The following is a 27,166-nucleotide window of genomic DNA, read 5'->3' as shown; positions in this document are numbered from 1 at the left end:
GGTGCCTTGGAAAAACATCTACACTACTGACTCAAGCATAAAGGGCAACTGTTTGCCTGCAATGCTCAGAAGGCCTCATTTCATGGATGCCATGCTGTGCGCCTGGAACCAGAGGCAAGGTGGCAACTTTTGCTTGTAAGCATTGTACAAAGTCTCAGCCAGTGACAGTCCAACTGAGATTGCTTGTCAGACCAGACTCTCCAGGGAGGAGTTCAAAAGGGCTCAGTTTCTAGGGCTCGTTGCTTTATGTGACAAAAAGGCGTTTGGTCCTCGCCGAAGAACATCCATTTGCCAAATGCTGCTCCCTGAAGAGTACGATGAGAAGCTGGCCAACTTTTAACACCTAGTAATTTGTGTAATGTCCCGCTTGTATATGCAAATCCCCCCTGTTTTATTGGCAGTACCCAAGGCTGATTCCAAACTTGTCCATGGTTGATATCCATTGTTCGAGAAGCATAAACAAGTCGTTTCACATATCAATCCAAGCTAAGAGCAGCCGAGAGTTACCGAGGGAGTTGGGAAAGAGGTGAGGGGCCACACCCTCTGAGCGTTACTCACTCGAGCCAACTCGTCTAGCCGGCCGTGCTCCGTTTCCGTCAGCTCGTAGCTGCTGTTTTGGCCAAACTTGGGTTGAAGGCGGACTGCCAGTTTGTCCAGCCACGTCACCAGCTGCAGCCAAGACACAAACAGAAGGCAATTTTAAAGTTACGTGCGAAGGCGGTTCAGAATTGCTGAGAGATGCGATGAATTGCATCCGCACCTCCTTGTTCTAGGTTTCGAAGCACTAGGTTGCCCCGTCGACCACATCAGCGCTGAATTCGTGTTTTCCTCCTTACAATTGCTGGACTAATTGATAGGCAAATTGTCAGTATCAAACAGGAGTTGCAGTGCTCCATCCACGACACTGTCCCAAGCTCTTACTCTTGCCAGGCGGGATTGAAAGCTGCATGTGTACAGGTGCCGTCAGAAGTAATTGGAGCACGGGAGCTGTGGCCGAACCGTATCAGAGCGCCGTGTAGCTGCACCGGCGGTAAACGAAAGGACGAGAACACGCATGCGCTCCTGCCGACAGCGATAGCCCATCTATACCTCTAAAACCACTTCTTTTAACCTAGCTTCGAACATTGTTCGCAGCATACCGGTCTTGGCGATGGCGCTGATAGCAGAGTTGCATCTCCCAACGCCTCTGGCGCACTTCCAGCGCACGCGACCTGCCGAAAAAACGGCACACTATCAAAGGAAACTGCAGTGACAGTTTTTCTTTCAAGTATTTTTAGGGGTGTGCGCTATCAGCGCCATCGCCGAGACCAGTATACTGCGAACAATGTTCGAAGCTAGGTTATAAGAAGTGGTTTGCGAGGTATAAATGGGCTATCGCCGTCGGGAGGCGCGCATGCGTGTTCTCGTCCTTTCGTTTACCGCCGGTGCAGCTACACGGCGCTCCGATACAGTTCGGCCACAGCTCCCGTGCTCCAATTACTTTTGACGGCACCTGTACCTTTATGGTGTATTGAGATGCTGCAAGGCCCGAAGGCTGGCATAATAATGTCTGGCACAGGCGGCCAACAAGCCTCGTATGTTTGGGCGTTTCTGTCAGTGCGTACCACCAACACCTTCCTTTTGCACCCCTTATCTCCCTGCTATCGTGTTCCTCCCGCCTACTACTCCCCCCCACCACTCCCTACACAGATTTCTGCAGAAACCTCCCCTCCTTTAAAAAGGAAAAAATTTCTCCTCTTGTTATCTGGACAACTAATATAGTGGTGGTAAATTCTCTCTTGTTCGAAATTTAGTCCCCAAGGGTCTCCTCATTAAGCCTTTGTGGAGAAACCACTGTACGTTTCTGCCAGGGGAGCTTCCTGGGCGTTTGAAGGTGTCAAAGCTAGTTTGATTTTTAGAGGATGGGCCAAGGTTGGGGTCATTTAGCAAATTAATTAGACCAACAGCAATTAATAGGTGCATGTACAGAAGGAGGAAATGAGAAGCGTGCAGCGCTACCCCTAAAAAAATTCAGTGCCCTTTCTAGTCGAAGGAGTGCACGAAATGTTTGCTTGCACTTTTGAATTGAGCATACTTCTGAGCCAATCAGCTCAGTGAAACTTCGAAAGACTGGAGCTTTATTCTAGCAGACAAACATAGGCTGTCCATGTCCCTCCTCCATCGTAGGCATCTTACTGTCTGTGTAAACACACCAACCGAAGCCGGTCAACCACGGAGGTCAGCAGTGAGGTCCCATTGGACGTGAGACGTCTACTTTTAAATCTTCCACCAGCACAACAGGCATTTCACTGGTGAGGGCATCAAGTCTGGCTGCGCGTGCACCCCCCCCTCCCACCTATTTGCGCATAAAAGGGAGACCGGTGACGGGCAGGTGCTTAGATGGGAAAGACATCGGCCAAGACACCGCTTTAGAAGCTCTTCAAGCTGGACAGGAAAGACCCCGGCCAAGATGTCACTTCAGCCCTTCACGAAAGCAACACAGGCTATTGGGTGTGAAAAATATCCCTTCTTCCCCAGTTTATTCCCGCACCCTATGTGTGGAAGCCGAGGCATACACAGCTTTGCTGTAAAGCCCCAAACATTTATTGGCACCCCTGTCATTGGCCCGACCCCCGACCCCAGCTGACCTGCAGGGCGTTCTCCTCGCAGCAGAGGAACTGGCCGGCCTGGACGAGGGCCTGCTTGCGGGTGGCCAGCAGGCCCTTGATGTGCAACACCTGCTCACGCACCACCCAGAACACCTCCCCTTCCGTGTTCTCCCCGTGGCTGTGGAAGGTATCCCGCAAGGACCCCAACTGGCCCTCTGTTGTTCGTGGCACAAATGGAGATGGGGGGAGGGTGAATTAATTATGGGGAGAAGGAGGGAGGGGAGGGAGGGAGGAACAAAGGGGAAAAAGGGAAAGAGAGAAAGCATGAGCAGAAACATAGCGAGAAAACGGCAGCAAAGGCAATACTGTTGAGGGGGACTTGGCTTTTAATACAATTTCTTTTAATTTTTAAGTAAACTCTGTGAAACTTGGCAGTCTTGCTGCCTTTTCTCAGTTATTTCAAATATAACATTATTTTTTGAGTCAGTCAATTACTTCCTAAGATAATTAGAGATAATTAGTCATTTTTGGAGGAACATCTGACAAAACTGTGTTAGTCATAAAACTGCAATCTTCATATTTTCCAATACTATGAATCCTGGTGAATGCAATAAGAGAATGGGTTTTTTTGGTAATCTGCTTGGAGCTAATTTTACAGCTGATTAAACTTTGGTGTTTGAAATGGGCATTCAAAATGGCTCCTTGCCACGGGTGCCACCAAACTTGGTTAAAATTTGTTGGTTGAATAGATGGCAATAAAGTTAAATCTCAGCGTAGGAAGGTGGGGAGGGGTTATTTCTTATAATTATTATAAACGTTCTTTGCCACACTCCTAGTGATGGTTATGAAGAGCACTCATTCTGTTGGAGAACTCCAGAGGACAATTCTCACACTTCATCTTCATCTGCACTTAATCATCAGCACTAACGCATGTGGCAATGTTTCTTCATCATCCATGTGCATAATCATCACCATTGTGTGTTGGGCATTCTCTCAGCTGGAGCATTACAATAAACGCCGTTCCGTAGCCTGGTCTCCCCCTTTACAACATACAACACGTACTACCAATGATGTCGGTGATGACTATGGTTACTTTGTTATAATCCATTATCATCACACTAGCAACTCGTCAGTGCATCATTATTGAATACACCCCATTTTCCACTTTTCTAAAAATTGACTGGCAAAGCATTGACGGTGTGTCGTTCATTTCAACTGTCCTCTTTTATGGTCTATAAAAATGAGCGCATTCATAAATAACAATGATCGGCTGAACTCTCATGCTGATTCACAATGGATTGGCACCTATTTCTGCGCAGCCTAAAGTTATCTTTCTCTTGGGTGTGTGTTGGTAAAGACTGATGTAGGCAACAGAAACATGTTTAGTTCTAATGAGATGGGAAAAGACCTTAACTGGAAGAAGCGGCTTTCATCCCCAGTAAAAGACTTCCATGAGCCCCCAAAAACAAAAACTGAACAAGGGGAGTGACAAGAAATGCACACGTAGTGAGGAGTTTCCTCACCTATCATTGCCTCCGTGTCCTGTAGTTCGTTGAGGAGCTTGTCAACTTGCATTGTTGACATGACAGGGTCTTCACACGACGCCCTCAGCCGTGATTCGGTTGTGCTAACCAGCTCCAGAAACTAGAAACACACAAAAACGGAGCACAGTTAATGTCTCTTTCAAAGGAACTGGTAGGGGCAGCGTCTACGATGATGACCAATGATGAGCTACCATTGGGGTAAGGAAGCTGCTCACGGCTTTGGCTGTAATCTCCAAGACAAGATGTTACGCACAGAAGCTTTACAGTGCTACTAAAGCCTGTCAATTGGGAAGCAGAAAGTTGAGGCGTTGAAGCTGTTTGAGCTGACAAAGTTTAACTGGAAGACCTCAGGGGGCACATTCGTCTTAAACCAGAAAACTTTATTTTTATAGTTACGATGGTAAACATTGGGGGGCGTATGTAGTTTTGCATTCTGATTGTAGATATAAAATTTGTTTTTTGTGTAAAATGACTATATTTAAATTTAATTGGATTTTTGTGTTTTATTTTCGGCAGCCTTTGTAAAAAAAATTGCTGGAGAGATGCAGCTGAACAAGGCATTGGTGAACTGTGCACAAATCAAGGAGTGCAATAAGATGAACATCATTATCTTTCTATCTCGTCTGTAGCAGAAGTTACGACCATTTAAAGTTTGGGCTTCAGCGGTGGCAACCAGAAAAACCGGTTTTGCCTTCCAGGCCCAAACTTCAAATGGTCGCAACTTCTGCTACAGACGAGATAGAAAGATAATGATGTTCATCTTATTGCACTCCTTGATTTGTGCACAGTTCACCAATGCCTTGTTCAGCTGCATCTCTCCAGCAATTTTTTTTACAAAGGCTGCCGAAAATAAAACACAAAAATCCAATTAAATTTAAATATAGTCATTTTACACAAAAAACAAATTTTATATCTACAATCAGAATGCAAAACTACATACGCCCCCCAATATTTACCATCATAACTGTAAAAATAAAGTTTTTTAATCAAAGACCCATAAATTGACACTTAACACGCTTCTTGCTGGTAGCAAAACATGCATACCAATTGGGCGCTCAAGGGAAATGCTCTCAACCGGCTAGTAGTTCCTTTTTTTTCTCTCAGTTAAAAACAGAGTGCAGATTCAGGTGAGTTGAGCTAGGTTAATCTCGCTGCAGCATGCCCCAAGACACGACACAAAAAGTGATTGTTTGGTTTGATCGTACCTAAAACCTCGTTACACAACAGACCCTCAAGGGGCCCAGGAAAGGTGTGTCTTGTAACCAAGGTCTCTTGTATGCGATGTTGCTAACATGGCGAACATAGGGAAACAAACCGAACCGCTTTCGTTCAAACGTCTCTTGTAACCAAGTGTCTCTCGTAACAGTGTCTCTTGTAATGACGTTCTACTGTACCACTCGAATGCTAACGTGCAGTCAAACACGCTGATGACCATGTTCTTAGTGCTGGCCCACATTATGTCGCTGTAGAGCAAAATTGGAAAGTTTTCCTATATTTCCTGAGTTTTTTCAGTGTAAGAAACTTCTTTCAGGCTGCAGTGGAGCTGAGTGAGCTCCCAGAGGCTAGCTCTTTCAAACAGAACAAAGTTGCATTATGACTTCATTTCGTGACCGTGCCATAGGCCATCGTTCACGGGTGAACAATGATTTTCAAACATCCTGCAAAAACTAAAAACAGCACTATTTGGACAACTGGCGCCATCTGGCGTGTTCATTGGAAACCCTTTTTCAGTTTTGTTGCGTTTGTTTACATTTCGTGTTGGTAGATGGCGCTGCAAGTGAAATTTGAACCTAAGGTAGCAGCAAGGTAGCAGCAAGTTGGGCGAAAATGGCGTCCTGTTTCACTGCACACTCTGCAAAGGCAGCCAGTAGTTTCAGAGACTTCGGCCACTGCTGCTGCTGAGTTTTTTTTGCTCCAGCAGCAGTGATGACTCCAGCAACAAGATGGATTCTTCGGATTATAGTTCTGATGAAGGCTGTCCCATTCGATGCCCTCACACTTAGACAGGTGCTGCCAGGGAAGGTTAGTTTTTGACTTCGGGTTTTATTTATAAACAAAACGTGCCTAATATCCAACGCGTGCGGCATTACTTTCATCTGTAGGGCGTGGACGATGTGCGGCGGGGATATTTTGCCAAATGCACCGCGTTGTATCACATTACTACCTTCATCTCTTTAGAGAGCCTGGCACTCGTGTAAAATTAGCACTGCGGAACGACGGCCACTGCTTCTCAAGAGCGCTAAATTTTTTTTCTTGGTTTTCACCACTGCAGTGATAAAAGATTTTGTGTCAGAACACTAACAGGTATGCTTGGATGCGTATTTTAAAGAGACCGACTGACTCTCGAATGACTTCGCAGGGTGGCACAGCCATCAGGGCCGTTAGGTTGGTGGGCCCGCAAAAATCCAGAACTTGGTGTACAGCGTTGATGTATACATTGAGTCATAGCTTAGGAATGTAGAAACATTTCGCATGTCTTAGAATTCCTAAAATAATTTTTTGCCTCAGTAAAATTGCCTATTTATTTGTGTATTGTGTATAATTCTTTTTTGTGCATTTCTTTCAGCTTCGTTGACCAATAAACTCTCAATAATTACATCTTTCCCAAAACTGCTGTTATGTGTTTGAAAGAGGAATCTATAAGCCACAATATCATGCATAGCAATGCTAAATGTGCCCAGTAGCTGAAGAGAAAAAAAAAGTTTTCTGGAAGCACTCAAAATCGGCCGTTTTTCCACGGTCATGGAAGTGTTAAGGCGTTTGCCTCAAAACAACATCAGGGCAGGCGGACTATCCCAGCATTCCCAGCATGCACAGAGGAAGGCACTGCCTTCCATACCTGTTGAAGCTCGTGTTCGAGGGTCGGCGACAGCCCTTCCCTACGACCTCGGAACTGGGAGGTGAGGCCCTCGCAGGCCAAGTCCAGACGGTTCATGGCCGCGCAGATGTTGTCTGCTTCGGAGGGCACGTCTCGGCACAGGCTGGCCGACCACTGGCGCAGCTTCGAGTAGCGTGCGAAGATCTCCTGGCACAAGCAGCAAGAGAGCGGCAGGTCATTCGAGGGATCCGTCATTGCACAAAGGCACTATAAGATCTCATCATCATCATCAGCAGCCTATCCAAATCCACTGAACCGAAGACATTCACTTCTGACCACTACTGTCCTGCACTGCTTAATTAAAGGGACACTGAAGTGAATTTGTCAAGCTCCCGTTTTTGCTTGCACTGCGTAGACTGGCTCAAATTAGCACACTTTTCATCGTTTATCCGATTGACAAATCGGTAATTATTTTACAAAGCGCGAAAGAAGAAAAACTACCATGCGCGGTTTGCGGCGGCCGCACAAACTAAGGCTGTGACGTTGAGAGGAGGGGCGCCGTGATTGGACGATGCCCAAGGTTAGCAATCACACAAGTTTCGGTTTCGGTTTCGGTTCTTTGAAACATAACCAATGGCTTTGTTGGATGGGCATTCTCAATATCTCAGTAATCATCGTACCGCGCTTCTGCCATGTTTTCGGCTGTAAAATGCACAAGATAAGCTTCCCAGGACGGCTTGTAGTCGTAGCATTCACTAGCCGAGACCTACGCAGTGCATGAACGCCCTCCGCGTACCCGCAGACGCCCAAATGTCATGCGCTTTTCCCCCATATTTGGAGCTTGCCTCCCTCGTGCCTGTATCGTAAAAAGCGTGTTCGCACCAGGCCAAGGGTCTGTTCATTCTGGCCTGTGCCCACTGCCTGCAAGCAGTCGGTGCTTATGGCAACAGCACGCCAACGAGAACTCGCTAGCGCGCCAGTGCCAGCCTGCGCGCGTTTTGTGAACTAGTTCGTGTAGCCATGAACGTTGCGGCCCCAAAAAAAGGTGAACTCAATATAGAAAACATCGGCGGAAAACAAAAAAGTTAACTTACAAAAAAAAAAAAGCACGTACCTGCGGGGATTCGAACTCGTGACTCGCAAAACATTAGCGGTGAAATCCTTTCGCCCCAGACCGCTAGGCCACGGAGCGGGACGCGAATGCCTTGCTAATATAGGGTATATATTGTAGAACCGGTTTACACTTTTATTTAGTTTTGGCATTTCAAGCCGCTTAGGTGACTATTTGTTGTACTGCGATCGTGCAGTAAGCGTCGCCCCAGTTTCCACAGTAGCTCACGTCTAGCAATTGCATTTCGTAGACGGAAAAGCGTTCGCAGATGCGTAGTCGTGCTGCTGACCGCTGTGCTTGTTCGCCCAGCGCAAAGAAGTGCTTCCCGCGCCCTAGTTTTACGCTGTACGGTAAAAATATCAGTTGATTTTATTTCCTTAGTACCTATATTGACTTCGCTGACTCTTCTCCCGCCTTCAAGAGGCCTTATATTTTCCTACTGGCGTACCAGTCAGCGAAGCGTCGCATGTGCAGCGCTTGTGTGAAGCGACCTTGACTTGGAGCTAGATACAGTGTACAAACAAACAAAGTAAAGAAAGGCACATTCTTCCATTCACAAACGTGTCCTGGCTTCGTTTCAACTAAGCGAACGAATTGCGACCAAGCAATTTTTTTTAACCTCCTTGATTGCGACGACCCGCCGGCGGCCGGCGGACGAGACGCTGGGCCGACTGACTCTGTCGGCCGGGGAGCCGTGCAGTAGCGCAGCCGTGGCGCAGCCAATTGCCAGCTCATCCCCTCCTGACGTCACGCGAAAACGCCACAGAAAATGGGCGAGCGTAAAGAGAGGAGGACAGCGTTTTCGAATTAGTTTTTCTACTAAATAAAATCGCGTAAACGCGCCTAGAGTGGTCGAAACATGGCCTGGGGACTCCGGACTACAATTTGCGCTAGTAATCCCGCAATGTTTACATATCACTTCAGTGTCCCTTTAAGGGGGCGCATAGGTCTTTGATCAAAATTTTTATTTTTGCAGTTATGTAGTTTTTTATTCTGATTGCGGATATAAAATTTGTTTTTGCGTAAGACGACTACATTTAAATTTATTTGGATTTTTATATTTGATTTTTTGACAGCTGTTGTAAAAAAAAACGCTGGAGGGATGCGGCTGAACAAGGTTCCAGTGAACTGTGCACAAATCAAAGGAGTGCAATAAGATGAACATTATCATTCTATCTGGTCTGCAGCAGAAGTTACGACCGTTCGAAGTTTGGGCTTGAAAGGTGGCAACCAGAAAAACCGGTTTTGCCTCCCAGGCCCAAGCTTCAAACCAGGCCCAAATTGGGCCCACACGCTTCCCTCGACGCTGCAAGTTAGACCCAGCTCGGGCATAGCCTAAGCTCCCCCGGTCACTCCCGAGAGGTCTGGATCTCACCTTACCATCTCTGTATATGCGAGTGGGCCTACACAGCATGCACACAAATGCAGTGAGCAGTGCATGAAGAGATGTGCATCCAGAAGAGCGAGTGCGCAAGCTTGAACGATCCACTTGGGGTGCTTTTTCTACAACTTGTTAAAATGCTGGGTACTTAGTTCATACTACTTAATTTCAGCAAGGCATGCTCACTGCAATATTTCTACAATTATTTTCTCTTAGTAACTGCCATTTCTCTCCCTACACTGCGGTCATAAGCTTCTTAGAAACCACCTGAGTACGTCACCGCAATGCTTTTAACAAGGCCATATTTGTCGCTTTGTAGATGCAAAACAACTAAAATAGTGCAACAATTTTTTTGATGTAGGTGATAGAGAGCAACCTTGGCTTTAGGTTGTGAAAGTTTGACCAAAATCGAAGATGGCCTTTTTTTTATTTGGCTTTCAGAATACACTGAAATTGAACCGTCTTGACCACATTAACTAAGATTGGCGCGACCATTGAACAAGAACAGAAGAGTAACACTAAAAGTTTCAAACTACCTAGCTCGTGTAGATGTATAGAAAAAAGGCCCAACATTTGGGCAATTTTTAAAGATTTTTCTCATTCCAGAATTTTATTCTTAAAAATTTTCTCTGCACGCCAAGCACGAATAAATTAAATCATTTGAGCATATGCAAAGTCTTCACATAATAAAAAACTACGGCGATAGCTACACTAGTTTTTGTTTTACAGGCGTAGCAGTGTGAAATTTCGCTAAACGCACCAGTGACCTGACCTGACTTTGGGAATTTTTTTGAGGAAGGAAAAAATCTTTTTCTACAAAATAACTCCAGATGTGTTTTTTCCCCTTGTGCACAAAGAGCCATATATAAAATTTTTTTCAAAATTAAAGATGTCGACCGGACATGCCTGTACTATATCTTGTGAAAACACCGTTCGGAAGTTTATCTTCTCAACAAGCACTATCCAGGATGTACATATCTCTCTATTTCTATTTCTTCCCTTATTATTTTTGTTGCTAATTCTTTTTTAGAGGGCCTTTCCACATTCTGGCACAGCACAAGTTCAACATAAACCAACAACGTCTAATAAGCCATGCTCGAACCACTTTAGAAGAAAGCAACTTTACTACTGTGCCCCATTCCCCAATTAAAATGCTCCACACAAACTTACCATGGCTGTGGCGTTGGCTCGTTCCAGGTCAAAATAGGCCTGCGAATGCCTCAGGGTGTTTTGTTCGTTCGTGGTCAAACTGATGAGCTGCAGTGGAGGGGAAAAAACAAGAAGCGGTGTAAAATCGAAAGCTGCATCTAACACATCGATTCAGGGACAAAATCTCTCCCACCGCAGTAGAACATGCCAATTAGTGTTGGCCAAAAGATGCTTGACAAGCCTTAAAGAATGCAACAGCAACACCCCACACAGACCGGTCCCCTAACAAAATACCTCTGCTCAAGGGTGACTTGTTTTAACAGAAAAATTATTGAACTTGCAAGCGTACATTCATCTGTTCACCATCTTCACTGCTGTGGAACACCAAGCTGATATGCTGCAGGTGGTGAATATATTTGCTCACAAAAGGCCTATGCAAAAGCTGCCAGATTATTGCACAGAACAACGATGGTGGCAGTTAATTAAAAGTGTCACTCACTAATTAAGCCCTGAAATATTAAATGAGCATCTGCCCTTGGTAGTGCAACATAGAACTGCCATGCTGGCCAGCGCTTGGTATTAACTCTTTTGCTAGTGCATCCATTGGGCCTCATTAGCCTGCTAACGACAAAATCAAGGGCCAATTTCAACACCTGCAGTGCTTTCAGGAACATTGTGCGATCTGGTTTGTAGTCTGGACACCGCAGTTTTGTGCTCCGTACTGTGCATTTTTCTTCTGCATGGCATCGATTTTTAAGCGCCCCTGAAGAAAACAGGAGTGTTTTCAGGAGTGTTTAAAGAGGAGTGTCGGAGAAAGATGGCTGCCACCATGCATGCTACATGCCCTCATGCCACAGACCTCGAGAATCTCACGCATGTGCAGTCAATTTTGACAATGACATTACTATCAGTGACTCCGTGTGTTGTGTATTGTGACTATCGCTGCTGTTTCTGGTGGCAGCAGGAAAGACTGTAACGAGCCTTGTGACTAGTGGCCACGCCACCTGGCAGCCACGAAGGATTATTGTGAGTGTCTTTTATCCCTCCATCCGTAGGGTTAATGTTGCCCAAGTTTAGTGATGTCTCAATAAACTAGTGTTCCTTCTTGATGTCCATGCTGTGTAACACCATGGATGATGCTGGATTGTCGGACTTCAGTTCCGAAAGTGATGGTGATGATGAAAGAAACCAGCTGGGAACATTGGTGGCAGCTACTCGGTTAGTTTGGCTTCCACCGTTTGCCTAGTTTAGTTGCCTGAGTGGCCAGCTTGGCTGTTCTATCGATGTCACAACTGTTTAATTCATAAACGGTCTACATCATTTGGGCATGATTTGATGCTACCTCAGTAGCAAAATTAAACATTTTGTATGAGAAGTGGTTTCAAGCGATTTTTTAGTAGCTAAGAAACTGTTAAGGCCAGAAAATATTTTTAATGCGGAAGCATTTTTAGGCAGCTCCCCCCAAGAAATCTCTCCGTCTGTAATGCAACATGATGTGCTCTGCAGGTAAGCATGGGCCCCTCAATAAAAAGCCCAATCTTTAATAAAAGACCCTAAGGGTTAGGGCCTCCAAGGAAGGCATACATAGAGGTGTACGCTAATAGGCTCCTACAAAGGCTCTTTACGCACTATCTGATAATTGCTATGTGGGAGACCATACAAAGTTTTTGCTGAACTGTTTGGCAACAACATGTATACTTAAGAATTGTCTAGAAATTTATTTTTATGTTGGTTTAAGGACATTTTTGTAACATTCTGAAGTAAAACTTGAGCTGAAATTTGTATTTGGCAACTTAAAACTTGTTTTCAAATTGCTTACATTGTATTAAAAATCAGACCATTTAAAGGAACATCTATGTAGCTTTCATTTTGGTATGCCCCATTGCGTTTTCAAACAAGTACCGTATAATGCGGAATATAGGTCGAGATTTTTTACAGAAAAATTTGCCGAAAAGTCACCCCTCGACCTATATTCCAGTCACTGGCAGTTGTCATCTGGCGACCAGGCAGCCCATCGAGCCCATCCAAACCCCAAAGGCACCATCGCCACCACCATCAATCGGACGCGACGCCATCTTTGTTTTATTGCTTTTCTCGCTGTCAGCGAATGTGTGCGTGCAATTTTCTTCTTGCTCTTAATGAGTTTAGGCACTTGGTGCCAGTGTACAGCAGCATTTAAAAGAAAAGTTGGGGGTTTTCCAAGGCCAATGACGTGTCCGCTTTGCACCAGTTCGGTATCACCAAAAGATGTGTTGCTAGCGGCGTTAGCTGAAGGGGCAGCTCTCGGTATGCAACGCTCGGAAGGCCTCGTTTTATGGGCGCTGCTCTGTGCACCTGTGCTGCTGTACAAAGGGTCAAATTTTGTCCGCTAGCGCCGTGCGATTTCTCTACGAATGGATAGCCCAAGATATTTGCTGACCGCCTGCACAGACTGGCTGTCGCTCCGGTCTGCACACGAGTGTCCCATGCTTTGCGCTCGCTTCGCGATGACATGGTCTTACGAGTGTTGAAGTGCTGCATAAGCAATGCCCTGGACTGCACCGAGGACGACCTGCTGTGTGGGCGACAGCGAGCCAGAAGCAGTCGTACGACGATACTTCAGACAGTTTTAAATGAGTAATCTGAGACGAAACAAGTTATAGTCTCAATAAAACAATGGTTGGTACCTAATTATTTTTTTTTTGCATTTTTCGTCTACAAGGTAAGGGGGTCGACCTATATTCCGCCTCGACCTATATTCCGCATTATACGGTACTTCTTGCAGAAGATTTTTTTCGCATTGAAACCGACAAAAGAAAAAAGCTTTTTTTTGTGGTAAGAAAACAGTTAGGACAACCTTATACGCTGCAATATATTTATTAGTAAATACCCGAATGTTTAGGCCCTCATTCACGGGTTAACAATGATTTTCAAACATCTCGCAAAAACTAAAGACGGCGCTATTCGGACAACTGACGCCATCTGGCGTGTTCATTGGAAACCCCTTTTTCAGTTTCATTGCCATTTATTTAAATTTCGAGTGGGTATATAACGTCGCGAGTGAAATTTGAACCCAAGGTAGCAGTGAGTTAAGCGAAAATGGCATCCTGTTTCACTGTCTGCGGTTTCAGAGACTTCGGCCACTGCTGCTGCTGATTTTTTTACCCCAGCAGCAATGATGACTGCAGCAACATTCTTCAGATTTTAATTCTGGTGATAATCTCCCATTCAACAGCCTCAGACTTCTACAGGTGCTGCCAGGGAAGGTTCGTTTTTGACTTCACGCTGTGTTTGTAAACAAAACGTGCCCAATATCCGACGACTGTGGTACTATTACTTCCATGTGTAGGGTCTGGACAATGTGCAGTGGGTTTATTTTGCCAAATGTACCTCGCTGTATCGCATTATCACCTTCAAGATAGCCTGGCACTCGTGTAAAATTAGCGCTGAGGAGCGACGCGCACTGCTTTTCAAGAGTGGTAATCTTTTTTTTTTCTTGTTTTTTACTGCTGCAGTGACAACGATTTTGTGTGAGAACAGACAAACAAGGCCACTTGCATCTAGTTTTTTGCACCTGATCCGAAAGATTGTCCACCCTGTATTTTTCACTTCATATCTCTCTACTCTGGGTTGGCGTTCTTTTGGAACTTTACAGTACGTTTACGAAAGCATAATGAAGTTATAAAAGCATAAAACTAAGTTTCAGCTTCAGCTGATTTCTTTTTGTTTCCTAATTGTAGTTAGTAGCAGATTAATGCCAAACATGCATGTTTACGTGGCTTTGCGAAGGCGTGCAAGTGCCCATAAAAATGATCCCTTCAGAGCCAGACATTGGACGCAAGCCTAAGCAGCCAGGCAGGTCAAGTATCTCTTTCTCGCAGCCGACAGTGTGAATGGCTGATAAGGTTGTTTTGCCCCGTGAGAGCGGTTCCGACTTTGCTGCCTCTGAAGCCTTGCAGGTTGATAAAAATGCACACAGCAGATGCGTGGTTTATCTCTGCACATTTCTTAAGCCTCGCTGCTCCCCGAAAGCATTGAAACGCTCGTTGGAGGTGAAACAGTTGAGGCTAACAGGCGCGTTTCTTATAAAACTGTATGCTAGAGCGAACAGACAACCCCAACTCGTGGAGACAAAATCTGGTGCCAACACGACAAGTATACGAGGAACACGGGGAAGTCCGCAAGCTTTTTGAAGTTACTGTACGAATCGTTGTTTAAGAGGTTTTTATCATACGAGTATGACTGATGTACCTAAACCCCAAGGTAATGTTGCCTGCCTCAACACTCTTATTAAAGGGACAATGCAGTTTTAGCGAAGGATGAACGCACTTTTGATGCGAGAAAGCTTTCGCGCTTCTCTGAACTTTCTTTAGGAACGGACAGTAAATTTTTTTTTTTCCCCGCGGTGTTTCCGCAGCCACAATGAATTAAAAGCTGAGACGGAGGACAAGAATCCCAGGTACTCACCGTGTCCACTTCGGAGAAGAATCCTTCGAGCAGCTGGGCACTCTTTAACACCTCCAGTTCCTTGGCCCACTCTTCTTGGAAGGAGCGCTGAAGATCCAGTGCACACTCCAAAGCGGTCTTCACCTGCGGGAAGGCGCAAATTGAGGCGCTACGCGACGCATCCTTATCTGATAGCATGCTGTAGTGTTTCAGTTTCGGTTTCGATTTGGTTTATGTTGTCTTTACTTGCCACCAGGTGCCCTCTGTATATATATGCGTGCCTCTGAATAAAAGTTCAGTTTTTGGTTGGTGATCGTCGACGACAATGGTCGCTTCGTCATTCTTCTGCGGCTTCCGCCGCGATATAACAATGGCGACGAGGATGCGTCTTTTTCGGGGGGCGTAACCACGCCTGCACCTTTTCGACGCCATGAGCTGCATCGGGCTTGCTCCGCCGCCCCCGTTCCTGCCTGAACCCGGCCGCCCTCCTCTTCCGTGGACGCAATGGCACCAAATTTTCGAAAACTACCTACTGGCATCCGGAGCGTCCGAATTTCCGCCCGAACGTCGCAAGGCCCTGCTGTTACACAGCCTCGGCGTTGAGGGACAACGTGTCTTCTCCAGTCTACCGCTTCCAACGGATGCCTCCCAGACCGGTGAGTCAACCGCCGACGACAAACTTCCTGAAGCTAGCAAGGACGCCGACGACAAACTTACTGAAGCTAGCAAGGCCGCCGCTGTTCAGCCTTCTGTTTACGACGAAGCTGTAGCCACTTTAACGCAACATTTCACAACCTCAAGCAATGTCGTCGTAGAAAGGCACCGCTTTCGCCGTCGCATTCAGCACCCAGGGGAGTCTGTTCAGGAGTACGTTGCCGCACTACGTGCGCTCGCCGCTGCATGTTCTTTTGCTTCACCTGAAGACTCGCTTCGTGACCAGTTCGTGGAAGGGGTCTCGTCCCAGCACATTCGCGAACGCCTTCTTCTTGAGGGCTCCACCCTCTCGTTCTTCCGAGCAATACAATTAGCGTCACAAATCGAACAGGCTAGTGAGGACCTTCGAGAAATTGCTTCAGGCACCGTGCAGCGTATATCAAAAAGCTCTCGCTCAATGCCGCACGACCGCAGTCGAAATGAACACTGCCCCCGTCCTTCGCGTAGCGACACGCCTCTACCTGCACCTCGTACCGAAACGCGCCCGCATTTTTCTTCTGCGGCTTCCGCCGCGATATAACACATGCGCAGTTGCTCCACACCAGGGTTCCATGCACCAACACGCTCCACATTAGCTTACAGCTGCTGAAATAAATTTCAGCAACTGAACGTGAACCAGAAACTACGCTGATGCTATCCCACCAAAGGTGTCGTTAGTTGAAAACTTTGAAAAGCGAGGTTGGTGATTCCCGACTCATTATTTCGAAGTGCAGGATGACTCCACCTCAATGCAGCACAGTTCAGCCAAGCTCAGTGTGGTGTTGTGAATTGAGAAGTCTATTAACTCTTTCGTGACCACGCAAAAATGGCAGATTTTTAGTACTTCCAGAAAAAAATTTTTTTCTCTTGACCTACGAGGCACATTTAGCATTGCTATGCATGTAATTGTAGCTTATAGATTTCTCTTTCAAACACATAACAGCAATTTTGTGGAAGGAGTAAATTTGGACGATTTATTGGTCAGTGAAACAAAAAAAAATGCACAAAAAGTACACAAAACACAAATAGCCGGTTTTACTGAGCCTAAAAATTATTTAAAGGAATTCTAAGATACGCAAAATGTTCCTACTTTTAAAGCTATGATTCAATATATACATCAATGCGGTACACCAAGTTCTGGATTTTTGCAGGCCCACCAACCTAACGGCCCTGACAGCTGTGCCACTCCGCGAAGCCACTAGAGAGTCAGTCGGTCTCTCTAAAATATGCATACAAACATGCTTCTTTGTGTTATCACACACAAAAAAAATCCTTATCACTGCAGTGATAAGTAACAAGAAAAAAAAGTTTTGTGCTTTTGAGAAGCAGCGCACGTCGCTCTGCAGCGCTAATTTTACACGGGCGGCAGGCTATCTTGAATATGATAACGCAATACGGCGCAGTGCATTTGGCAAAATATCCCCGCCGCACGTTGTCCAGACCCTACACATGAAAGTAATACCGCAGTCGTCGGATATTAGGAACGTTTTGTTTATAATAAAACGCAAAGTCAAAAACAAATTTTCCCCGGCAGCACCTGTCGAAGTCTGAGGCCATCGAATGGGAGAGCCTTCATCAGAACTAAAATCTGAAGAATCCATCTTGTTGCTGGAGTCATCACCGCTGCTGGGGTAAAAATAAAAATGAGCAGCAGCAGTGGCCGAAGTCCCTGAAACCGCTGTCCGCCTTTGCAGAGCGCGGAGTAAAACAGGATGCCAGGTTCGCCCAACTCGCCGCTACCTTGGGTTCAAATTTCACTCGCCACGCCATCTACATACGCGAAATGTAAATGGCAACGCAACTGAAAAAAGGGCTTCCAATAAATACGCCAGATGGTGTGAGTTGTCTGGAAAGTGCCGTTTTTAGTTTTTGCGGGAGCTTTGAAAATCATTGTTCACCCGTGAACAATGGCCTATGGTGCAGTCACGAAAGAATTAAAGGGACCCTGCAACACTTACCATCGACTACTCGGAATGTATTTTGGGGTGAAGTCCCAGCAATCTCCTCCCGCAAGAATTATGAAAATCCGTTCACTATCACCAAAACTACGCGCGATGAAAAATCGCGCATAAATGCTCCCTCTCAACTCAACCGCGGACAAGGAGACAAAAGCTGCGCGCTCTCTCCTGGACAGGGGAGCGGCGCACGGCGTTCTGTTCGGTGGCCTTCGATATGTCACAGGCCGGGGAGTTACGTCCTTTTCCCCCGCAGCGTCGACGGGTATACTTCTGGTCTGGTGCCCCAAAAAAGCAGGCATGGTGGCCTGCTCGCAAGCAAGCGCTCAGGCTGGTAGGGCGTTTTTGGGGCAATAAACGTTTGTTGTCGAGTGGGCTCGTTGAAAGTGGAATATTTAGTTAATCACTAAAACTCCGTGCGCACTCAAAACAAAAGAAACACCAAAAGCATGCGGACAGGTTCAGACATAGAAGAGGTTCATACACAGCGCCGACGACGGCTGGTCGTCACAGGAAATGCCAGAATTTAGCTGCGAAGTTGACCAGCGACAGCCAATAGGACAGCCAGGACAGCCATGGCCCGATTGACGTCGCAGAGGCCATGCCAGGGGTGTATAATGAGGAGAATTGAAGAGAGCGCGGTTGGTTTTTCCGCGTCTTTCACGGCGATTTGCGCGCTTACCGCTTCACGTGCACGTGTAATATTTGGCTCGGGTATTCCTGGAAGTCTAATCTAAATGTCGCGCAGGTTTACTTGTACTGCACAAAGAGTGTTGCAGGGTCCCTTTAAAGGGGCCCTGAAGCCCAAACGCACACAAGTCCTTGGGAGAAAGAAAAAAACGCAAACCTACACAAACGACAGACTGCTGGGAACACTTTTGCGCTTGCTACAAAATCATACTCGAGAGAAAGGAAGTGAAAAACCAACGCCAAATTTTTACCTTTCGGTATGCATTGGCCCTCTCCTTGGCCATTCGTTGGCCGCAGTGAGACTTGAAGCCAAACTCCACGTCAACTTGAAGGCTGTCCAGCAGCCTTTGGCCTGCAGACAGTGTATTGCCATAGCCACACCCAAAAGAAAGAGGTCAGATCTCTCAATGTAGTGCCAAATAGGTAAAAGAGTGCTGCTACTGCCTCCACAGGAGCTGAATAGTGTTCAAGAGGTACCTACATTTGAGTTGAGGGGGCACATGGGTCTGTAATCAATAAGTGTATTTTTACAGTGATGATGAAAATTGAGGGACATATGTAGTTTCATTTTCATTGTAGATATAAAATTTGTTTTTGTGTAAAATGACTACATTCAAATTTATTCCCATTCTTGTATTTTATTTTTGACAGCTTTTGTGGAAAAACTGCTGGAGGGATGAAGCTAAGCAAGGTACCAGTGAACTGTGTGCAAATCAAGGAGTGCAATAAGACCACCATTATCATTCTATGTGGCCTGTAGCAGAAGTTACGACAGTTTGAAGTTTGAGCTTCCAAGGTGGGAACCAGAAAAACAGGTTTTGCCTTCCAAGCCCGAACTTCACACGGTCGTAACTTCTGCTACAGACCAGACAGAATGATAATGTCCCTCTTATTGCACTCCTTGATTTGAGCACAGTTCACTGGTACCTTGTTCATATGCATCACTTGAGCAGTTTTTTTTCACAACAGATGTAAAAAAATTAAATATAAAAATGGGAATAAATTTTAATGTAGTCATTTTGCGCAAAAACAAATTTCACATCCACAATCAGAATGAGAAACTACACATGTCCATCAATTTTCATCACCATCACTGTAAAAATACACTTTCTGATCAAAGACCAGTGTGCCCCCTTGAGAAATGGGTGACATTGTCCGCACTCCACAATAACAGACAAGTAAAAAAAAGCCAAAAAGAACAGGTACGAAGAAATATAGGCAGAAAAATGCTTATCTTGTATACATTTGATACTCTGTTTCTATCCCACCAAATTTTACATTACGCTTTTTTTTTTTATGGTAGCAGCCTCAACACAATAATAGACCCTGACCGAACAAAACACATCAACGTAACGAAACCTTTTTCTGTTTCCTTGTCTCACTCCATCGAATCATAGAAGCCTCAATCTAAGAGAATTCGCAACTTAATGAAGTTTTCACTTGCAAGTGGGACTTCTATTATATCGAGGTTCAATTCAAGTTGTTCAAAATGCAATCACTAGGAAGCATTGTGTTGCTACATATGCTACACACAATCACAAACCAAAAGAAAGGTGCAAATGATGCTGCAAATTATGCCTCGGGATTCGTTTGTTCTGTTACTAGTGTGTGGTTGCGTCTGGCTATCTTATCCTGCGTTTCAAGCGCAGATTTGGTCCTGCTGTCATATGCAATGTCTAACAATCTTGTTCGATCAACAATGTTCTTTAACTGATTGGCTGTCTCCGGAAAAGACCATGTTCTCAGATGAATGCATGCACAGCAAACTCCACGGCATTCTATTTGTGAACGCTCAACTGTGCACGTCACTTCTTGACTGCTCCTTTGACGTTGGTGCTTTTCTCATAGTTAATTGTGTTGCACAAGTTCACTTTAACTCTTTCGTTACGGTGGGAAAACGGCTGATTTTAAGTGCTTCCACGAAACCTTTTTTCTCTTGAGCTACTGGACACATTTAGCATTGCTATGCATGAAATTGTAGCATACAGATTGCTCTCTCAAACACAGAACAGCAGCTCTGTGAAAGGTACAATTATGAACAGTTTATTGGTCAAATAAACAGAAAAAAATGCACGAAGAAAGTATACACACAATGCCTATAGGCAATTTTACTGAGCCTAAAAATTATTTTAGGAATTCTAAGACATACAAGTTGTACCTACATTTATAAGCTATGATTTAATATACATATCAATGCTGTACACCAAGTTTTGGATTTTTGTGGGCCCGTCAACCTAGAGGCACTGACGGCTGTGCCACTCCTCGAATACACTCAAGAGTGAGTCAACCTCTCTAGAATATGCATCCAAGCATGCTTGCTTGTGTTCTCACACAAAATCCTTATCAGTTCAGTGGCAAAAAACAAGAAAAAAATTTAGCACTCTTGAGAAGCGGCGCGCATCGCTCCGCAGCACTAATCTGACACTGCCAGGCTATCTTGAAGGTGCTAATGAGATATGGCACGGTGCATTTGGCAAAATATCCCCGCTTCACCTTGTCCGTACCCTACACATGAAAGTAATACCATGGACGTCAGACAGGAAGCACATTTTGTTTATAGATACAGCGCAAAGTAAAAAATTAACCTAACCCGGCAGCACCTGTCGAACTCTGAGGCTGTTGAATGGGAGCGTCTTCATCAGAACTAAAATCTGACGAATCCACGTCATTGTTAAAGTCATCACTCTGCTGGGGTAAAAAAAATCAGCAGCAGCAGCTGCCAAAGTCCTTGCCACAGCTGTCCACTTTTGCTGGTGCGTGCCGTGAAGCGGACGTCATTTTCGCGAAACTCGCTGCCATTGCGGGTTCAAATTTCACTCTCGGCATCGTCTCCACACACGAAATGTCAACAAAAGATAATAAAATGAAAAAAGGCGTTGTCAAAAAATATGCCAGGTGGCGTTGGTTGTTCACAAGGTGCCGTTTTTAGCTTTTGCGGGATGATTGAAATCATCGGAACTCCATGTCCGATGGCCTCTGGTGCTGCAAGGAAACTCTGATTACTGCAAAAATCCTGCATAGTTTTTTGAAACCGAGAATGCGATGTTGCTGCCTCCATTTTGTCTCCGTGCCACCGAACAGAGCGTTCACCAAACACACACGTGCACACCCCCGTGCAGCAAAGGCCCGTGGGTTCACGACGACACGTACCGCTCTGGATGGTGCGGGCGATCACCTCCACCATGGTGGGGCCAATCTCGAAGGGAATGCGAGGGGAATGGGCCGAGCCCGGCTGGCTGCTGCTGCTGCTACGGCAGGCACTCAGTGCCCCGTCCGTGTGCTTCACCAGGAGCTGCACTTCCTTCACGTACTTCTCCACAGCCTGCAAGTGGCAAGGCACACCGTGAGGGGTGAACGAGCAAAGTGTCAGTTTGTGGCATTGGCACCAAAGTGAGAGAAGGCTTCAGTACTACAGCTTGTTATTGGAATAGTATGTGTTGCATTTCAAAAAAGAAAAACTGTGCATAAAGGGCGGGACTATCACGAGGGCTTGAGAGACTATCTGCACCCGTCCTGTCTGTCGTAATATATTCCCTCTTTTCCTTTACGTGCAGTTTTTCTCCTAAAATGAAAGTGAGAGGTACCCTTCTTTTGAAAGGGCAGCTCTTGACTGGCTGTCGTACCATTCCTGAAGTGCAACGTCATTAATTAAATGCAGTCAGGTGCTGTTAAAGGTTATACACGTTTTACACACCTTTTCTTGAAACCAAGGTTCAATAAAGCCCAGAGTTCCGTTACAAAGACTCAAGTGCAGATAAACACTGCCATTAAACTGCACTGTGGAAGAGATTCTTTCGAAAGTAGCCTTACCCAAGGCTCTCTGGGGACAGGGTTTTGATGAACATTCAACTGGGCCTTTGTTAAACCTTTTTACGACAGCGCGGGCATGCACATGAGCTTAAAAACTTTTCCTTTTGCCAACAACAATAAAAAAATGATTTAGCAGGTCATTCCCCAACATGCAAAGGGCTCAAAATTTTGTTCTTGCAAGAGGTTGGGCATTTCGAAAACTAACCCTACAACGAACACGATTTTTGTTATCCCACCGTAAAGGTATGCCAAGGTATGAGAGCAGTTGTAGTGAATTCTAAATAAATACATACTACAACAATGGCAGAATTTTGATGGCGCCAATGCAGCAATATATACTGCGAAGGAAAACTTGACATCCACCTCAATGCAGCCATACGGCTACAAAGGAAAGCTATACAGCTTTCTCAGGAACATCGCAGTTGAAGAAAAATTCGTCCTGGTCCAGGATTCGAACCCGTGACCACCGCTTACCCGGAGCAGTCGCTCTACCAACTGAGCTAACCAGGGCGAACTTTTCTTGTATAGCTTTCCTTTGCAGCCGTATGGCTGCATTGACGTGGATGTGAAACTTCCCTTCGCAGAAACTTACTCCACCTTGGGGATTTCCCCTAAATCTGGTCGAGTAGCAATATAATGTGGAACCCTGGTTAAATGTCCCCGAGGTTTTCCGCGAACCCAGGTCTTACGATGGAAAAGTCGAGCACATACAATGCATTAATAACCTCGGTTATTAAATAAGCACGCGACTGATCAGCGGATGAAATGAAAGTACTGCTGGCCATAGAGTTTCATACACTAGAGGGAAATCTGTCACTGCAGTCGCACGCAGCCCCAATGCCGCTAGCGACGTTCCTTGCCTACTTGGCTTGGCTAGCCATATGGCTTCTTTTTTGTCTTGAAGCCAAAATGAACAAAAAAGGGTAACATTTTTTTTCTTGTTCACCGTGCATTAAGCTTCTGCATAATCACTGACAAATTAATCTTTCGGGGGGTTCTATTTTATAATGACAAAACAAATTTGATGAACCTTCTATAGTAATATTGTCGCTTTTTTGCAGCCAGAGGCAACTTTTCAGCCTGTTCCTGAGCCATGCCAAGGACAAGTGGAACGTGCCTGTCCGGTACATGACGGCACTCTCGCTGAAGCGCGGCTCCCCTAGACAGTGGCGCCACATTTCCCTCTAGTGTATAGTAGTATGAAACTCTATGCTGCTGGCCTGTTTCGCGGACATTGAGCCCGCTTAATCGGTTCTCCCTGGCATAGCTTTTTTCTCCGTCTCATCTTCAGTGCCTCTCCCCTCCAGCCTACTCCTCTGTGCAACCGCTTTCCCCTCTCCCCACTGGCCTCTCTTGTTGCACAGTGATCGCAGGGGCAGTGTACAGGTGTTCATTTTTCCCAACTCAGCAGCGAATTGCCAACATGGTAATGTTGCCAAGCTTAGGCTTCCCCACTTGTTTGGCGTGATCGTGTGTGCCATGGCTCGCAATGGCTGGCAAGAATCTCGACAGTGGACTGTGGAAACAAGGTTTGTTTTGAACCAGCATGATTGGAACCTGCACTGCATTCTGGCATTCACTTTTTTTTAGATTGCGTAATCGGGTTTCTACTGTACATACCATTGGTTGAAAGTTCACCTAGCCCACTGCAAATACTCAGTGAATGCGTCGCACTGATTCACAACAGGCCCAAGATTACATTCTTGGCTGCCGCAGCTGTTTTTTGGACAGGGGGTAAAAAAAAAAAAAAAAAGTGCCTGGTCACTCCGTACAGATGGTTAACCAGCGAAGCTGCAACACGTGGCTGGTGTTCACTTGTGCTCAATAAAGTCTTTCTCCTTATACGTTGCATGGTTGTGGTACAGTGGAACTCCGACCATAGGACTTTCAGGGGACCGCAAGAAAGCGTCGCATGACAGGGGTGTCATACTACTGGGGAGCGGGTAAATGCCAGCCTAGAAGACGGTCTCACGCGACAGGCCAGCTAAGAACTCATTTAAACTACTACATTTAGCGCGTTCTCGCATGCTTTGCGAACTTTTGGCTGAAATGATAGGCCCAGCAGTGCAGATTCAACCCAAAAAACCAAAATTTGAAAGCGTTTCCTGGGAATGTGGATTCCCCAAAAACCACGGGGAATTACAACTGATAGAAATTTCGGAATAATATGAATTCAAAGAATTCGTCAGACGAAGTTCATTCCATCTAATGGACTAAAACCGACTCAGGAGTTGGAGGGATTACATGAATCGGTGAGTACTTCCACAGCAACAATATGGTCTTGGAAAATGGCTCCGACTTACGGTCCGATTCCTGCATTCCAGAACAAATTACACCCCACTTTACCGCTAAGACAACTCTTACAATTGGGCCCACTTTTGTTTCATTCAGTACGGCAGAGTATTCAGCAATCTGAGTTTTAAAACGAATAATGTTACCCGGCATTTCCCTAACCCTTCAGTGGAGAGAAGGGATGCGGGAAAATGCCTACGATTGATTGATTGATTGTAAGGTTTAACGCGCCGACGCAACGCAGGCGATGAGGCGCGCCGTAGTGGAGGGCTCCGGATTAATTTTGACCACCTGGGGATTTTTATCGTGCGCCGAAATCTCGTACACACAGGCGTTTTTGCTTTTCGCCTCCATCAGAAAAGCGGCCGCCGCGGCCGGGAATCGAACCCGCGACCTCGTGCTCAGCAGCGCAACGCCTTAGAAAATGCCTACGAAATGAGTCGTAATGTGAACTTTTTAGTGTATATCCTAGTATGTATGTTGGCCACGATAAACCAATAATGCCAGCAAATTTCATTGTGCTCAATAACACAAAAGTATGTTAAAGTGCGATCTCAAAATTATCTTGTTGCATCTAGCATTTGGTCACGACTACAATGGCATCCTGGTAGCTCTGACTGCATTCTGTGAAGGTGGTTGAACTCTAGCTTCCATGTTTTCATGTCACTATGGCAGAGTGTACATACGTTAATTTTATCAACCCTCAAATAATGATGCAGTGTTTCTTTAGATAAGAAATAGCTAAAAAAAAACTTGTTTACAAACACCCCCGCTCTGTTTGTTCACTGACCCATTTCTCCCATCGCATCCGCTGCTGCGTTATCTCTGTTATCTAATCGCCTTCAACACAGCTCAGTGTGGACTTTGAATGGCGAGGGCGGGCTTGCGAAAAAGACAACATACCATATTTTCGCACGTACAACCCGCACCAAAAATGTGAAAATTTCCGGGGTTAACTAGAGGTGCGGATTATATGCGAGGTGTTTCCTTTGGTGCAGCTTCACCGCAATGCGCATTGGGCCATGATGCCCCTACAGCACCGTGCAAGAAGATCCGTGCAAGAAGATCACATAAAGGATGACATTAACTCTTTCGTGACCCGTGAAAATCATCGTTCACGGGTGAACGATGAATTTCAAACCTCCCGCAAAAATGAAAAACGGCGCTATTTGGAAACTGACGCCATCTGGTGTGCTCATTGGAAACCCCTTTATCGGTTTCGTTGCCGTTTATTTACATTTTGAGTGCGTAGACAGTGTCATGAGTGAAATTTGAACACAAGGTAGCGGCGAGTTGGGCGAAAATGGCGTCCTGTTTCCCTTCCCTGCGCACTCTGCAGTCGGACAGCGGGGTTTCAGGAACTTCGGCCATTGCTGCTGCTGATTTTTTTTACCCCAGCAGCAGTGATGACTCCAGCAATGACGTGGCTTCTTCAGATTTTAGTTCTGATGAAGACTATCCCATTCAACAGACTCAGACTTCGACAAATGCTGCCAGGGAAGGTTAGTTTTTGACTTCGCGTTTTATTATAAACAAAACGTGCCTAATATCCAATGATTGCGGTATTACTTTCATGTGTAGGGTCTGGACAATGTGCAGTGGGGATATTTTGCCAAATGCACCCTGCCGTATCGCATTCTCACCTTCAAGATAGCCTGGCGCTCATGTAAAATTAGTGCTGCGGAGCTACGCACACTGCTTCTCAAGAGCGCTAAATTTGTTTTTCTTGCTTTTCACCACTGCAGTGATAAAAGATTTTGTGTGAGAACGCAAACAAGCATGCTTGGGTGCATATTTTAGACAGGCTGACTGACTCCCAAGTAGCTTCGCGGAGTGGCACAGCCGTAGGGGGCGTTAGGTTGGTGAACCCACAAAAATCCAGAACTTGGTGTACAGTGTTGATGTTAGGAACGTAGAAACATTTCGCATATCTTAGAATTTCTAAAATAATTTTTAGGCTCAGTAAGATCGCCTATTTGTGTTTTGTGTATACTTTCTTCATTTTTTTTTCGTTGACCAAAAAACTGTCAGTAATTACGTCCTTCACAAAACTGCTGTGATGTGTTTTAAAGAGAAATCTATAGACTACAATTTCACAGATAGCAATGCTAAATGTGTCCAGTAGCTCAAGAGAAAAAAAAAAGTTTTCTCGAAGCCCTCAAAATCGGCCATTTTTCCGCGGTCCAAAAGAGTTAAAGGCGTACCGTTTTTTACATTGTGCTTTTCCCCCACCCCATTGAACAAAAATTTTGCTCCACAATTAGCTTTCCTTGGGCGATAAATTTGTTGAATAGGGTGGGGAAAAGTCCCACAATGCGCTTTCCCTCTAACCATGGTGGCTCAGAGACTAAGGCGTTGTGCTACCGAGCACGAGGACGCAGTTTTAATCCCAGCCACAGTGGCTGCTTCTCTGATGGAGGTGAAAAGCAAAAACAACCGTGTGTGTACGAGATTTTGGTGCACGTTAAAGATCCACAGGTGGTGGAAATCAATCCACAGCCCTCCACTACGGCACGCCTCTAAGCCCAGGGGTAGCTTCGATGCCTTAAATGCCAAAATCAAGCAATCAATATGCTTTGCAGCCAGTTATTTCTTTCTTTTGCACTGTTTTCACCAGCTTAGTCTAAGGGGGGACATGGCTCTTAAAACAATTTCTTTTAACTTTTAAGTAAACTCTGTGAAACTTGTCAGTCTTGCTGCTTTTCCCCCA

At 45.5% G+C, this 27,166-nt stretch overlaps 1 protein-coding gene across 1 annotated transcript in view; it reads right to left on the bottom strand.

Annotated features, from left to right (window-relative positions):
* LOC144172284 (SEC14 domain and spectrin repeat-containing protein 1-B-like) overlaps positions 1 to 27,166 on the bottom strand; it is a 55,247-nt gene that overhangs the window by 15,000 nt on the left and 13,081 nt on the right. The window contains exons 8-15 of the mRNA XM_077701032.1: positions 21,505 to 21,676; positions 18,606 to 18,706; positions 15,038 to 15,160; positions 10,613 to 10,699; positions 6,972 to 7,157; positions 4,112 to 4,232; positions 2,628 to 2,803; positions 559 to 669 (exon numbers count right to left, since the gene is read on the bottom strand). Coding sequence (XP_077557158.1) covers positions 559 to 669; positions 2,628 to 2,803; positions 4,112 to 4,232; positions 6,972 to 7,157; positions 10,613 to 10,699; positions 15,038 to 15,160; positions 18,606 to 18,706; positions 21,505 to 21,676 — 1,077 coding nt within the window. The remainder of the gene's footprint in view (positions 1 to 558; positions 670 to 2,627; positions 2,804 to 4,111; positions 4,233 to 6,971; positions 7,158 to 10,612; positions 10,700 to 15,037; positions 15,161 to 18,605; positions 18,707 to 21,504; positions 21,677 to 27,166) is intronic.

Source organism: Haemaphysalis longicornis, unplaced genomic scaffold (genome assembly GCF_048455015.1).
Source record: "Haemaphysalis longicornis isolate Haplotype H1 unplaced genomic scaffold, Haemaphysalis longicornis Haplotype H1 scaffold_20, whole genome shotgun sequence".
Lineage (NCBI taxonomy): Eukaryota > Metazoa > Arthropoda > Arachnida > Ixodida > Ixodidae > Haemaphysalis > Haemaphysalis longicornis.
This window is presented reverse-complemented; position numbering and strand designations above follow the sequence as displayed.